The sequence below is a fragment of the Bos grunniens genome, chromosome 5 (assembly GCF_055505025.1).
Source record: "Bos grunniens cultivar Pamir isolate PY7600 chromosome 5, Bosgru_T2T1.0, whole genome shotgun sequence".
Classification (NCBI taxonomy): domain Eukaryota; kingdom Metazoa; phylum Chordata; class Mammalia; order Artiodactyla; family Bovidae; genus Bos; species Bos grunniens.
In genome coordinates this window covers 110,438,039-110,454,906 of record NC_141169.1, presented here as the reverse complement: position 1 = coordinate 110,454,906, position 16,868 = coordinate 110,438,039, and the positions used below count along the sequence as shown (strand labels likewise).

At 45.4% G+C, this 16,868-nt stretch overlaps 1 protein-coding gene across 18 annotated transcripts in view; it reads right to left on the bottom strand.

The window, feature by feature from the left end:
* Nucleotides 1-16,868, bottom strand: part of BCL2L13 (BCL2 like 13) — a 50,572-nt gene that overhangs the window by 2,203 nt on the left and 31,501 nt on the right. For 7 of the 18 annotated variants that reach the window (XM_086402682.1, XM_086402692.1, XM_086402681.1 and 4 more), the window contains 2 exons: nucleotides 16,124-16,193; nucleotides 11,247-11,390 (listed from right to left, as the gene is read on the bottom strand). The exons of 4 other annotated variants lie outside the window; for them this stretch is intronic. In XM_086402682.1, coding sequence (XP_086258808.1) covers nucleotides 11,247-11,390; nucleotides 16,124-16,193 — 214 coding nt within the window. Of the gene's footprint in view, nucleotides 1-9,662; nucleotides 10,418-11,246; nucleotides 11,391-11,877; nucleotides 11,985-16,123; nucleotides 16,217-16,868 lie in introns of those variants that run through there. 7 more of the 18 variants (XM_086402690.1, XM_086402687.1, XM_086402691.1 and 4 more) reach the window with 4 other exon arrangements.

The window sequence follows — 16,868 nt, the reverse complement described above, 5'->3', positions numbered from 1 at the left end:
GACTGAACACACTCGCCTGCAGACCAACGCAGAGGAGGAGTTTCCAACAAGATGGTTCTCTAAGCACGTCCTGAACGCTGCATCAGCAGAAAGCTGATGCACATCCCATTCGACTTCACACACACTTAACACAGTAAATAACACGGCCCGGCAGAGGAAGAAGCACAGGCAGGCAGCTGGTGCTCCAGGCTCACCACTGGCTCAGCAGACCAGGACAATATGTTTTGGCAGCGGCTGGGGAGGCAAGGGTGAGTGGGAGCCTGGCCCAGGAGAGGCCCAGAAACACGGAGCAGGGGACTGAACAAGCCTGGAGTGACCAGGGAGGGGCTGGCAGTGGACAGAGGGCTCAGAGCTACGGCCTGAACTCCGCTGCACGGGACCGCTTGGTCACAGATGGAGCTGCCCCCATGGGCGGCACAGGCTCCTGCCCTTCCACTGGGTGGGAGCCACAGAGAGGCAGCGTGGCCGTGGCCACGAGCTCCGGTCACAGGGAAGAACGGACTCAATTTTGGTGCTTAACAAATTGACTGTCTAGACATGAAGACGAGTCACGCGTTTCACGTGACACCGGCAGCCCTGACCAGGGGCTCATGTTGGAGATGGACGGGAGGTCTCGCCGAGCCTGGACGATACCACAGATGGTGACAAGAGGCTGCAGAGTGTATGCGAGCACACTGGCTCCCACTCTGTCAAGGAGAATAATTCTGTTCTTCAGCCAAGACCAGACCCTTTCTGGTCAGACATGGTTAACTCCCTGCGTCCTTGTCCTTAGAGTCACATCTGCTGATGCTCTGCGCACCACTGGTTCTGCAGTCACAGGAGGCATGGCTCCACTGGGCTTGGAGCAGCCTCATGACGACCGTTCAAGCTGACTCCAGAGGCCCTGAGAGTCAGCGTGCTCCCGGAAGGGTACTCCCAGCAAGGGCTGAAAAGAGACCCTCTCACAGCAAAAAAAGTGAAAACAGTGAAAGTTGCACAGTCGTGTCCAACTCTTTGCAACCCCATGGGACTGTAGTCTGCCAGGCTTCTCTGCCCATGGGATTCTCCAGGCAAGAATACTGGAGTGGGTTGCTATTTCCTTCTCCAGGGGATCGAACCCGGGTCTCTCGCATTGCAGGCAAATTCTTTACCAACTGAGCTACTAGGGAAGCCCAAGAGTTGGTTTAAAAAGCAAAAGCAAAAGAAACATAACAAAAAAGGTAAAAATTTTAATCCTCAGAAAGGAGACTTTTGCTAATTTTTGTTTTTGGCCACTGGGCATGTGGGATCTTAGCTCCCCAATCAGGGGTTGAACTGCATCCGCTGAAGTGGAAGTGTGCAGCCCTGACCTCTGGACCACCAGGAAAGCCATCCTGTGATGGTACTGTTTTATTAAAGGCTCGAAGCCAAACAAGTGAAACGGGAATTTCAGAAGTTCCATTATGATGAAATGAGGGAAAAGTTAAACTAAGACCGCATTTAGTACAGTTACTTTTCTCTTCATTTTTAACAACTCAAAGCTGAAAGTTAAGAACCTTCTGTCGTTATCTAGTAGACTTCTTCACCACACAGCACTATCAGCAGGGCTGTCAAGACAACAGCTCGGCAAGAGCCAGGGGCTCAACACCAGTCAGGCTCAGCCGCTTTTTCCCTGCTGTCGTGGACTCCTTACAATTTATTTCTGTATATTGGTCGTGACATTTTAATCATGATTTACCCAAAATTTTGTGCTTTATGTAAGAAATTTTAAAGAAAGAATAGATGATCACTGAAACTTTTGCTTCTGGTCAGCTAAAGCAAGAATCTCAATTGGAGGCCCCTCCGGCGACAGTCACGGTCACTACTGGAAGGCAGGCTGTCTCAGAGAGAAGGCGCCAAAGAGAAGCGGGGGAGGTCTTCACCTACACGCAGCACAGCAACAACTTCAATCACTTTCAGCACAAAATACTTGTATCACTGCAAACAGCGGTATCTTTAGTCCCACTGACACAAAAACACAAAGGAATAAATTCAAGGGCTCAAAAATATAAAATTAATTGGGACCAACAAGAGTTTAACAGAGAACTGTGTTCTGTTTAAACAGATGGCGCCCAAGAAGTAGGAACTCGCCCAAGGTCCCTCAGCTACTGTGAGAACTGGGCAACCATGTCCTTCTGAAGACCGGACTTAATTCATTTTGCCGTCAAAATAAGGAAACCGAAGCACTGAGGAGGGTGCACACCTGGCCTGAAGCCCACGGCAGGGGCTGGTGCTGACCGGGCGGCTCGCCTGGGGGTCCGAGCCCCCACCTCCCACATTGGTGCTTTTCCTGAGTTTACGGCGAGAAGTAACTGGAAAATGCTATTCTTGGTGTTTCCGTCAAGCAAATACAGAAGTTATGTTCAGGAAATTCTTCAAGTAAAAAGGAAGGCAGAGAAGAAACTGAAATATCTGAAGGGACCACAGTGGAATAGGTGGGTACAAGTGAAGCGGACTGGGATCACCCGGAGAAGCACCTCGAAGCTGCAGCAGCGCTCTGCCGCGTCTGCATCGGCCGCATTGCTTCCCTTCTACTCCCATTCACACAGGTACAAGCTGCTGTGCCACTTCAGGCACTGCTTCACTCGCAGGGCCACAGCTGCCGAGGAGCCGATCCCCTGAGGACGTTCAAGACCACGCTCCCCGGGGAGCTCATTCAGGGACTCAGCCCACCTGTCACCCCAGCCCTTATCACCAAGAAGATAACACAGACGCCTGCTCCTCTACACTCGGTCAGACAGGGTACTAGCAATCAAAAGGCTCTGAGATCACTATTAATCTAAAATTAGAAAACAGAGGGACTTCCTGGCAGTCCAGTGGTTAAGACTCCACAATCCTGAGGCAGGGGGCCCAGGTTCAGTCCCTGACTGGAACTAAGACCCTGCATGATGCAGCCAAAATAATAAAATAAAAAATAAAACTACAAAAACAGAAAAAGAAAACAGAGTGTGAGAGAGATTTATATTAAGGTAACTTTCCACCTTAATATGATGACTAAGACCCACAAAGGACACATTTAAACACAGTGCAGTAAACACCCACACTCACACGTGAAATGAGCAGATCTCGCGAAACACTGAGCCATTAATACACTAAAATTATTTCAGCTGCACAACCCCCTGAACTGACTTTAGATCACAAACTGTATGTCACCTCCCACAGTGTGAAAATTCAAACAGATTCCGACCTAAAAGTTCCCAAGTCTTCTGATGTCCTTGATTCAAACAAAACCTTTTTGAGGTTTGCAGTTCTTAAAATAGAAATGGGAAGCTTCAAATCAAAGAAAAAAAGACAAAAATTAATTTTATTCAAGCTATTTATTATTATTATAGATGACAAATCCCCCCATGATCTAATCTTTCACAGTGAGATTTGATTCACAACACATTGTACAACCCCAAGGAGAAGCCTGTCCCACAGTGACCCTCGCAGGCGCAGAAGCTAGGGCAGGCAGTCCTGCTCACAGCTGGCTGTGCCCTGACCACTGCCCAGCAAAGTGAGAACCAACACTTGAAGGAAACTTCTATCAGACTTGGGAAGAAGAAGAAAACACACACACTAGAGATGCGTCTGAAAACCTGATACTTGTAAAAAACGTCACGTGTTCACAGAATACTCTCATACCATCTGCTCCTCCATATTGTAACAGATGAAACTGAGGCTCAGTGACATTAAATGAATTCCCCCCAAACTCAGGGCTAATGACTGGCAGAGCTGGGTCCACAAACAAATCGTGATTCCAACCTCCCCTTCCAGAAGCGTGTGCGCGCACGCACACACGCCCCTACCCTACTGTCCCAGTACAGACCAGCAGTCACTTTCCACATCTCTCTAGAAAGCTGCTGCCGGTCCATAAGATGTGTGCTCCTGACTGTACCCCAACTGACCCCGCCTTCCCAGCCTCTGAATACTGTGACACTCCCCACAGCACAGAACGTGCCGCCCAGCCCTGCCCATCTGCCTCCTCAACCAGACCTGAGCTCACAGGAGGCCTGCTTCACTCAGCACCCAGAAAACCTACCCTGTAACTGAGGAACTAGTGGGGGCTCAGTGAGAACAAAACAGAAAACCTTCCCAGGGGCTCAGACGTCTCCACTCTGCCCTGCAGTGGGTTAAAAAGCTCAACCACCAGAAATCTCAAGGACTGTGCGAGAAGAGAGGAGATGACACAGGGCCAAGGGCTGCCCTGGGGCTGGAGGAAGCCAGGCGGGCTGGGGGTGGGGGCACAGGGACTGCCAGAGGGAAGCCCCACAGTTCTGGGAGTCACCCCAGACCCCTGCTCTGGGTGGGCGAGAGCACAGGAGCCCCTCTGAAGCAGCCAAGCACCCCGCTCTCCCTGACAAGCTCTGCCGGCAGGGGAAACCAGTTAACCACCGCCTGACCCCAGAGGAGGGAAATGCCCAGCACTGCCCCACCCTGGCCATCCGTGCCATCTAGGGAGGAGGGAGAAAGAGAAGCTCCTGTCAAGTTCAGGGGTGGGGGACCCCACAGGCTCACTCACCTGCAAAGTCCTATTTACAGGCCTGCAAACTCATCTCCTCCTGATGCCTCACCACGTCACCCAGACCTCCGGACGCAGTTCCTTCTATCTGGGACAGCAAGCCTGGCTATCCAGAAAAAAGGACAAGGCACAGCAAAAAGAGAACGTACACACACGCCAGAGCCAGACATGGCAGGGATGCAGGAGTTATAATCAGGCTCTTTCTGGGGACTTCCCTTGTGATCCAGTGCCTAAGACTCTAGGCTTCCAAAGCAAGGGGCAAGGGTTTGATCCCCAGTCAGGAAACTAAGACCCACCTGCCTCATGGCACAGTCAAAACTTTAAAAAAAAAAAAAAAAAAATCTGTTTTACAAAAATGAACCTAGGCACCTATTCACTCAAAACAGGTCACAGGGAATCCCCGGTGGCCCAGTGGGTAAGGCTCTGCACTTTCATGGCTGAGCGCCTAGGTTCGATCCCGGCGTCAGAACGAAGATCCCACAAGCCATGTGGTGCGCGGGAGCAGGGGCGGATCGTACATCTAAATGTAAAATGCAAAACTCTGAGAAAATGCCACAGGAGAGAAGCTAAAAGATCGTGGGCCTGGTGATGACTGTTTAGAAAGAAGGCACAATCAATGAGAGAGGTGAATGAAAAGCTAGACTACTGAAGAGATAATTCTGAGAGAATGAGAAGAAAAGGCACAGACTGGGAGAAAATACTTGCAAAAGACACATCCAATAAGGGACTGTTACCCAAAATAACACAAAGAACTCTTAAAATTCAACATTAAGAAAATAAACGACCAATTTAAAAAATGCGCCTGGGTCTTCCCTAGTGGTCCAGTGTTTAAGACTTCGCTTCCAGCAGGGGATGTGGGTTCAATCCCTGGTCAGGGAACAAAGGTCCCACAAGCCACTTGGCAAGTATTCAGTGCTAACAAGGAAAGGAGGAAACTCAAATGCATATTACTAAGTGAAAAAAGCCAATGTGAAAAGGCTACATACTTTGTGTCTCCCAACAGTATGGTCTTCTGGAAAAGCAACGCTATGGGACAATTCAGAGGTCAGTGGCTGCCAGAGTTCAGAGGGAGGGAGGACAAACAGGGGAAGCCCAGAGGGTTTCTAGAGCAATGAGACCAGCACTCATGGGACACATGTCACCATAAATTCATCCCAACCCACAGAATGCATAGCCAGCATCACCAAGAGGTCTGGACCCTAATGTAAACTGCGGACTCTGGGGGATGCTGGCGTGCCTCTCAACAAGTGTAATGGAGGCTCCATCTGGCCAGGGCTGCCAGCGGGAGGCTCTCCTGTGTGGAGGCAGGGAGTTAATGTGAAATCTCTGCACCTTCTGGTAAACATTTCCATAAACCTAAAACTGTTCTGCTGCTGCTAAGTTACTTCAGTCATATCAGACTCTGTTCTAAAACCTCTCAATTCAGTACAATGGCAAATCATCTCAAACACAGTACAATGGGGGGGGGGGGGGGACACTTGAAGACAAAATATTCATAAAACAAGACCTAGGACAAGCAAAGGAGAAGGCAATGGCAACCCTCTCCAGTACTCTTGCCTGGAAAATCCCATGAATGGAGGAGCCTGGTAGACTGCAGTCCATGGGGTCGTGAAGAGTCAGACACGACTGAGCAACTTCACTTTCTCTTTTCACTTTCATGCACTGGAGAAGGAAACGGCAACCCACTCCAGTGTTCTTGCCTGGAGAATCCCAGGGATGGTGGAGCCTGGTGGGTTGCCATCTATGGGGTCGCAGAGTCAGACACGACTGAAGCGACTTAGCAGCAGCAGCAGGACAAGCAAAACTCCCTGCAGACCTCCAAAGACATTTATCCCAGCCATTTCTTTCTATGATTCAGACAACAAAGAATCACTTTTCTTTCTTCAAATCTCTAAGGCCAACACCTGCCTTACAACTCACTACACAGGGTCACCCCACCGACTACACTACACAGGGCCACCCCACCGACTACAGCTCAGTACACAGGGCCACCCCACTCACCCCAAGTCACTGCCTCCTTCACTGCCTCTCCTGCAGGTTTGAGAAGCCAGCTTCACTTCAGGAGCTCACCTTCAAGCGGCTGCAGACAGACACAGCCGGGGAAGTCATATGACAGACCTTATGTAACAGACATGCACCACCACGTGCCCAGTGACCCTCCTCCGGGCCGGTGTCGTCAGGACCTGTCAATGCACGTCCACACCAAGTGCCTGGAAGGAGATGCGTGCTGACGCTTTCTGTCAGAGGATGTATTTTCCCCAATTAGCCAGAAAAGCATGCTCTTGGTTTTAAATACAAAAACACAGGGTGCTCAAATGTAACAGTGTGAAATACAGATTGGGCACTCACATTTATAAAGGACACATTTTAAATATTAACACACTAATCACTCATACATACTGTTCTATTTTAAGCGTACAGATTTTAGTTGAATAAAATATTTTATAACGAATTATAATTACCACCAAAGTTTGAGGTACTCCATCATAAAGAAATAGAACACTGAGAAGGGGATAAACAATGCCCCCTCTACGCTCCTCCTCCTCCATCACAGAGCACCATCCAGGCTAGGAAGGTCCCTGGGGGAGCCGCCCACGGGCAGCAGCAATGACAACAGCAGGAGGGCACTGGGAACCCGAGGCTGGAGCAGGGCATCCTGCCTCTGTCCACGAAAGTCACGGGAAGGGCAGGCACGCGGGGAGGGCTCTGCTGGAGGCAGTGGCAAGAGAAGCGGCTGCCACCGTGACAGCCCTGCCCCCAAGGAGATAGCAGCAACTGTGTCTGCCGTGAAAACCTCACCAGCAGAGCCCCCACTCCCACAAGGGGAGGCCGTACAAGGAGGGAGGGAAGGTGATGCTCTGAAGACACGTGCTGACAGTATCTGACCCCCCACCCCCCCCCACCCAAGGAGCTCCATCAGAGGCGCCTGAACACTCACATCTTTACAAAGGAGAGAGAGGGAGCCGTGAAAAAAGGGGGCACCATCTCTGCAGAATCTCTCAAGGTGTCTCCCCTCTTCCCTCCTGGTGTCTGCTTCAGGGCTGGGCATCTACACTGGGGATGTTCCTACAGCACCCACCCAGGGCAGGAAAGCTCCTGGTGAAGAGAGGACGGTCTTGTCACAAAAGTCTCTTTGAACCCAAGACCACTGTCAGCATGATCTCACCGACCTGACCCACACCATCTACTTTGATGGTCCAAGTTCCAGCAAGCTCAAATCCAGTATTTCATTCAAACTCCGAGAAGCATTTTACTAACCTCATTCCCTTTTCAGCCTGTTAGACACTCTGAATGCTAAAAGGTTATCTGATGATATGAAGGAATTATTTTTAATTTTTTTGTGATGCAATAATGGTATTGTAATGTAAAATTTTAAATGAACCTTATCTTCAGAGATACACAGTGAAATCTTTGCAGAGAAAATTATAGGATGTCTGGATTTCGCTTCAAAATAATATTAAGACGGGAAGTGATTAGGCCAAGACTGATGCATGACTGGCAGTAAGTCAATGGTTGTTAGGACTAAGGGATGGGGCTCATTACATGCACTTCTCTGTTTCACATATACTCAGAATTCTGCAAAAGAAAACTCTTTTTATAAAAGTAAGTAGTGTAAGGGATCCTCTATGACCCACCTCCCAGAATACTGGAAATAAAAGCAAAAATAAACAAATGGGACCTACTTAAACTCAAAAGCTTCTGCACAACAAAGGAAACTATAAGCAAGGTGAAAAGACAGCCTTCAGAATGGGAGAAAATAATAGCAAATGAAGCAACTGACAAACAACTAATCTCAAAAATATACAAGCAACTCCTACAGCTCAATTCCAGACAAATAAATGACCCAATCAAAAAATGGGCCAAAGAACTAAATAGACATTTCTCCGAAGAAGACATACAGATGGCTAACAAACACATGAAAAGATGCTCAACATCACTCATTATCAGAGAAATGCAAATCAAAACCACTATGAGGTACCATTTCACATCAGTCAGAATGGCTGTGATCCAAAAGTCTACAAGCAATAAATGCTGGAGAGGGTGTGGAGAAAAGGGAACCCTATTACACTGTTGGTGGGAATGCAAACTAGTATAGCCACTATGGAGAACAGTGTGGAGATTCCTTAAAAAACTGGAAATAGAACTGCCTTATGACCCAGCAATCCCACTGCTGGGCATACACACTGAGGAAACCAGAAGGGAAAGGGACACGTGTACCCCAATGTTCATCGCAGCACTGTTTATAATAGCCAGGACATGGAAGCAACCTAGATGTCCATCAGCAGATGAATGGATAAGAAAACTGTGGAACATATACACAATGGAGTATTACTCAGCCATTAAAAAGAATACATTTGAATCAGTTCTAATGAGGTGGATGAAACTGGAGCCTATTATACAGAGTGAAGTAAGCCAGAAGGAAAAACACCAATACAGTATACTAACGCATATATATGGAATTTAGAAAGATGGTAACAATAACCCTGTGTACGAGACAGCAAAAGAAGACAATGATGTATAGAACAGTCTTATGGACTCTGTGGGAGAGGGAGAGGGTGGGAAGATTTGGGAGAATGGCATTGAAACATGTAGAATATCATGTATGAAATGAGTCGCCAGTCCAGGTTCGATGCACGATACTGGATGCTTGGGGCTGGTGCACTGGGATGACCCAGAGGGATGGTGTGGGGAGGGAGGAGGGTTCAGGATGGGGAACACATGTATACCTGTGGTGGATTCATTACGATATTTGGCAAAACCAATACAATATTGTAAAGTTTAAAAAAAAAAAAAAAATAGTAGTGTAAGGGACTTCCCTGGTGGTCCAGTGGTTAAGAATCCACCTTGCAATGCAGGGGATGCAGGTTTGATCCCTGGTGGGGGAACTAAGATCCCACACGCCATGGAGCCAGTAAGCCCGTGCATGGCAACTAGAGTCCGTGCGCCTGCATGAATGATCCCACATGACTAAACGAGGACCCAGCAGCTCAGATCTGACTCAGCCAGAGACCCACGGGAGTGACCAGAGACTGACAAGAAAAAGAGACCTTCCCCCAGAGAAAACACCAGGTGGTTGTGAAGAAATGTCATGGGAAGCAAGGCACAGATAATCCGAATCTCATACAAACTGTTCCAGTGTACAGGGGGAAAAAAGGAGACATTCTTCCCAACTGCAAATTCTTTTATGAAGGCTTAAAACTGAAACACAACAAGGAAAGTTACAGACAAGCCTCACTCATGGAGGCTGATATAACTAAATGGTGACATGTTAAAGGCACTCACATTAATATCAGGAAAAGGACGAGGATGGATTAACACCAAAGCTGTTAATACTGTGCTGGAGGTCCTGATTAGTACAGTGCCTTTTTTAAAAAAAAAGACTCAAAGGAAAAAAAAAAACCTGATATTATTCACACATGGTGCGGTTTTCTATGTAGGAAACCCAAAGGAACCAGAGATAGTCAGACTCATAAGATAGCTGAGCACATGTGCTGGACAGAAAATCAATATGGAAAAATCAATTTGACAAAGGAGCCATAGTTATGTAAGATGCTAACGTGGGAAACTGGGGGAAGGGGATGTGGGATTGCTTTACCTTTGTAACTTGTAAATTTACAATTATTCCTAAACAATCTTATTTTAATAAATAATTATTAAAATTAATAAGTCTGACAATAGTAAGTGTTATGGAAGAGACAGAACAACAAAATTTCTCACATTAAAAAAATTTTCACAAGCTGCTGACAGAGGACAAGTCGGAAAACACTGTGAAAACAGTTGGGCGTTGTCTTGCAACTCAGAACATGTCTACACTGCTGGAACCGGAAATTCCTTCCCAGGCGTATGGCCAGAGGCACTCCTGCACACGTGCCCGACAATGTTCCAAAGAGCAATGCTTCCAACCGCAGAAAGGTGGACCTGTCCAGCGGCAAGACTGTCGTTAAATAAACTACCGATAAGCTGGGACATATTTAAAAACCAAACGCCCACCAACACGTGGACTCAGATTACGCATTCGCAGAGGGAATCCACAGAGGGTGAAAACTGGTGTGGAGAGGGGAGAATCGTAGCCATGTCAAAGGCCTTGGCCTCGGCACACAGACAGACTTGGATGTGCACTTTGAAAATCTCTCATGGGGAGGGAGATGATAAGAATAAACATGTCTAAAAAGGATCCTCAGGAAGGAAGGAGATAATGAAAAAAAGTTGAGAAACAATGACCTAGATGAATCTCAAGAATATAACAGTGAATGAAAAAAGCAAGTTACAGAGGAATACATATGACACTATTTACATAAAGTCCAAACAAACAAGATAATACACTATCTGGGAATACGTGTATATTGAAGCTACAATTCAGACAGGGGCCGCCCCTATATGTGGAAATCCAGGGGCGAAGAGGAGACCCCGAGGGCTGGCTGTGCTCTTCCTTCCGCGGGACGGTAGACACACAGTTGCTCATTTACTAGTCCTCATCCCTTGGTTACCTCTGTGCTCTGTGCTAGTGTAAAATGTTTCATAAACACTTTTTAAAAATACCACATATGTACTCAGAAGTATTGCAAAATCTTAGTAGATTAAACTGCATGAATAGCCTTTCCATTGATCACCATTCAATCACAATATTAATACTGAATGATAATACCAATGAATTTAACCTAGGCTGTTAAAAACAATCATTAAAGACTTAATTTTTTTTTCTTAAAGAAAAAATTTAGAACAACCACAACAACTTGCAGGCACGTACCCAGCCACCCTGCTGGATGATGTACTCGGCCGCGTGGTCCTCCAGGAACGTCACGCCGAACTGCAGCAGCGCGCCCAGCGGCTCCTGGCCGCGTTTCGTCAGCTCCAGAAGCATTTGTCGTAGCAAAATCAGAGGCACCAAAATCTTCAACACAAAGATGAGGGAGTAAAACACAAACTGAAATTCGTACAGGTCATTCTACATGTTCAACTACTAGAAAACACATTTCGGTGCATCTCTATGGAATTCCCTTTTTATTATAATAAACAGTGACCTCAACATGAATTTTGGAGAAAACTGCATGTACGTTTTATACCACAGGGTGGTACAAATGTCATTATATGAAAACAACCAGGCCTCCGTGTGTGCACACACGCAGGTTATGTGTAATTACATATGTACAGGAAATTCACTGAAGCATTAAAACAGCTAAAGACTGGAAATGACCCAACAGGCACTGTCAAATTTTGGTCATCCAGAAAAATATCAAGAAGCTGTTAAAATGAATTAGACTGTGCACTGCCCAACTGCCAAGATTTATCTTCAGTGAAAAAAGATAAAGCAGGGTGTGTACAATGATGGCACCATTTGCGTGAACACTGTAGAACCCTCCAGTATTTTTGGAAAATACCTAAGAAACTGGCGACAGTGGCAGCCTAGGAAGAGCGCAGCGGAGACACGGTGCCAACACACTTTCAAGTGTGCATCTTTTGCACTTGGTGCACGCTGTCCTTGTCCTTTTATTACCTAACTGAACACAACACTTTCAAAGTCATGAACCATCTTACACAAGTCATCAAAAACCAGAGCTGTTAGTATCACTAATAACCTTATGGCTCAATATTAAAAAGTCATTAAAATTTATGACAGAGACTAACTAGAGTCCTTTTCCTTCCCCAAAACGCCCTGCATACTGAAGAGAACTAAGTACTTTCAGCTAACCATCTGCCTGAAATCCTTCTGACTACAACATCAAAAAGGACCGCCAAAGGAAATGAAACCAGTTTCCTGTCACTGACCTGCCAAGGTCATAGCTGAGGGATTACAATATATTTCTGCAGAAGAGGACAAACAGAAAAGACAATGAGTTTATATCCTTACTAATATTCTTTGTTTGTTTTTTTTTTTAAGTAAAAGCGGCTCCGAGGGAATCTCTATTAAAAAGTCTGAAAGAAAAATGTGGCAAACACACATCTTCCTTTTTGGTATTCTAAAAGAACTCTAGCCCCAAGTGCAGTCAAAATCGCTTCTCAGCACCAGCAGAGGGGTGCAGGGCTACAGACAGGACTCCACAAGGCTTTCTGCACGAGCAGACACCTGCAGCACTCCTGAAAAGAGGAGCACAGCTGCTCGTCCAGCTCCATATTCAGTCTCAGCTGGGGCAGGGAGGGGAGCTGTGAACCAGCCCAGCAGACACATCACACCAACCCCTAGGGCCTGGGGCCCTGCAGGCCTCAAAACATTCTCATTTCCCACAGTAATGTACTACATGCAATGTCTTAAAGTTATTCACATTTAAGCTCTACTGCCTCTCAGAAATGAGCCGCAAATGTTTCAGACTTGCCATATAGAGTAATACTCTTATTGTTTAAAATTCACCTCTTTCACGTATCAAGCGTAGCTGCCCTAGTTTTATGATACAATAATCTAGAGATAAGCCTGTAATCCTCTCACTGTCTTAACGTTAGTCCTTAACCGTATTCCCTCTGATTCACTATTACTTTTTACGCTGAAATCTAACCTTCTAGTCCATTCTTCATATAGCAACTGCTCCACCGCTTTCATCATTTGTTACTCTTTCCTGAATCTTCTTCATTGCAATTACATACTCCTTGAAATGCAGTGAGTGCAGAGGCTTCCTTTTGTAAGACTAGCATCTTCTACTTGGTTGATGACACTCTCACAGTTTATAACTTAGATCGTCTTTGTACAGTCATACCCACTGCCCTCTAACTGCTGTGGTCACAAAGCTTCATGGGTATTTCTACAATTGTTTCCATCAACTCCACATTTCACTATTCACAAGAGTTCTGTATCATCTGTACACCTAATGGACAGCAAGGACATCAAACCAGTCAATTCTAAGGGAAATCAACCCTGAAAACTCATTGGAAGGACTGACGCTGAAGCTGAAGCTCCAATACTTTGGCCACATGATGCGAAGAGCTGACTCACTGGAAAAGACCCTGATGCTGGGAAAGATTGAGGGCAAGAGGACAACAGGGCAGAGAGGATGAGATGGTTGGATGGCATCACTGACTCAATGGACATGAACTTGGGTGAACTCCGGGAGATGGTTAGGGACAGGGAGGCCTGGCAAATACTATTCGTGAGCTTTGTTTGGATCTCAATTCTCAAACGAGCTTAGGAAAATATCTTCATGAAACTGGGAAGATGTGAATACTAAACAGGCTGTCTGATGATATTAAAATTACTGCTAATAATTGAGGTGTTGGAAATACACACTAATGTATCTACAGGGTGTGCGTCAAGATAATCCAGGGGAGAGTGGGGAACAGACGAACAAGACCAGACACAGGCTGACAACTGCTGAGGCTGAGGGACGGGTGCAAGTCCATCACACTGCGTGCTCCACTCTGTACACCTGACGTTTCAGTACAAGATTTTAAAAGATGAGTGATGTAATTTGCACTAAAAATCAACCAAAGCAAACGAACTCTTCCTTGCTATTGCACTTCCACAGTCTACTTGTTACCATGTGAGCACCAGGCACTAAACACTCTAGCTTTCCTCTCTCATGGTCATTTTCTTCTTTTCCTATAAGCAGATAAGTTCAGAGAAAAAAACCAATCGCCATGAGGGATAATAAAGAATTAAAGAATAACCCATAATTCTGAGATAACTACTATGGATTATTTAATATTCTGGCATACATTCCAATTATTTTCCTCAGTATATACATTCTACACAGCCTACATTTTACACATATACTTTTGAAAAAATCATTCTATTAATATGGGTTTGTGACCAGCTTTTCTTCCTCCAGTTACTTTGATTTAAAGAGCATTTTACCGAGATGCTTTTACAATCTTTACTCAGATGAACTGACATTCAGCTTGGAAACTGGGCATGCTTTGTGAACACTTTTTCATTTGCGCCTCATTTACCTACCAGACAGCCACTTCATATAGTGATGTTATATCAAAATTTTGCAAATACTTGTGCAAAATATAAAATACAAGATATGGGCTAAATGCTTAAATTAGCCAATCTGATTTTGACTGGGGTGGAAGGAGGCATTTCAGCTGCTTATCATGACAAGCTGGGCTCTTTTCTGCCCTAAGGGACTGAGAGAGCAGTGCGGGACCGCAGAGCAGGTCCTATTCCAGGGGCTTCACTTCCACGAAGGCTCAAGCCTCGTGGAGTCTGGCCTGTGGTTCAGGTAAGGGACTGAAATGAACTAGGGAATGGGGTGGTGGGGAAAAAGGATGGGTGAAGAGGAAACATGAAGACTGGGGTTACTTGTATTTTTTTGGATAACCATAGGATGCGGAAAGGAAGACAAACAAGAGCTGACTGTAACAATCTTAAGGGCAATAGGATAAAAACGTAAGATAGGGGACAAGGCTAGTGATATTAGGGATCTCAATTATTTGCTGTTGGATATACAAAGAAATACATCATAACCAAGCTCACTTTTATTTATAAAATCTATTTCAAGTGTTCATAAGAGAGGTTTGCTTTATTCCATAAAGTAAGTGAAACAGATATTCTAACAACTCTTTCACAGTAACATAATATAACTCTAACAGCGACTGTTTGGGAACAAGGCTCCATGTGTCAAAGCTAACACAACAGCCACTGTTTGCGGAGTGCTCACTGTGGTGCCAGATGATGCCCTAAAACAAGCACTCAACACACATGATGTCATTCAGTTCTAGTAACACTTCTGAGGTTAGTGGTATGGTCTCCATGTCACAAATGTGAACATCAAGACCTCACCTGCTTAACTAACCTGCCCTAAAATGTGCACCTAGTCAGTGGCAAAGCTGATACAGAAACAAGTCCGATTACAGGCCCATGATGCTAATGATTATGCTCTAATGCCTTCAAAGCCTGTATTAAGGTGAGTAAAAATAATATACATCAATTAGATATATGAAGTCACACAGTCTGGCTTATAGCAGTATAATTCTCAGTAGAGGGGCTACTTATAAAAATAACTGTATTGCACTTTCTCATCCCAAGCACCACATCACTAAGGGCCAGACCTCCTCCTGGTGAACTGGATGAGCCTAGACCACCTCTCCCGAGACTCTGCCTCAACAAGGTGACAAGTGGACCACATGGCCTGAAACAGTGGGTGAGCAGCAAGGGAGAGCAGAAAGACACCAAACACTAAAGTGGGAATCAGATCTCAGCTCCAGTGCTGGTTCTAACATGTACTGGTCAAGGGGTCTTAAGCAAGAACTTTTCTTTTATAACTGATTCTTCACCTGACCTAATAAGACAAAAGCTAATGAAGTCCCTTCTGCCCCCTCTGAGGGGACAGCTGCAACACTCAGATGAGACATGGCATGAGACACCTTGTCAACATCAGCACAACCAAGGCTCCTCCTGTAAGAACCCCAGAAGCCGTCCCAAATGGAGCCTGTGCTTTTCCCCAAAAACATACTCACCTGTGCACAAACAACCGTCTGGAGAGAAATGAAGAGATAATGGGGATTCAGGACAGATGGAAGGAAGATAGAGCACGACAGCACCCTCGGTTCTGGGCCAGCCTTCATCAGACACACCCACGTAACACAGCTGGGTTCATGGAACAATGAGCTCTCACACGATGCTAACAATCCCCTCCTGGACTTTATCATTAACACACTACAATCTTGTAACAGAAAAGATAACTTGGTTGATACCTTATTCCAGCCGCTGGCATGAACTGTGGTCTCCAGTGTACATTCCCGATATGCCTGATATGTCACTGGCCTGTAGGGATTTTTTTTAAAAATCTGTGTCACAAAGAAGGAAAATTCTAAATTTCCAGATGAATAAATATACAGTCACTACTCTGCTGTAGAACTTGCACTGAAGTAACACAGATGATTCAACAGATAATTTTCTATGAGACTGGCTTTTACCATTTGCTATGCATTTTTCTTTAAGCATTCTCTACAGGTAAGATTTATGCTACCAGCTTGGGAAAGCAGTTCACAACATAAGAAAAATAACAATATTTTTGTAGTTGAATCTTATCCAATAAGATTTCTATGTTGCAGATAAATATATACAGTTACTAATAGAATCAAGTAAGAGCAAACAATAAAAATGATTTTGTTAATATAAAACAACAATATAAACTCCTAAAGGCAAAAAATGTAAAGTATTTAAAACTTACAGAGATATTGTCACTGGAAGACTGTTCAAATTGGAGGCATAAGAAGGCAAATAAACATGCTACTTTAAATCTGGAGTCACTGACACCAGCTCCAGGCCAAGGCTCTCCTGCCCATTCCAGTCACACAGACACTCATCTACTGAGGGGATGTGAGTGCTGTGTTCTATGCCTGGGTTTCTGTGCAAATTAACAACCACAACAGATACTTGGCAGCAAGGTGAAGGCACCAAGTGCTTGCATAACAGATTTAATAAAAATTTACCTCC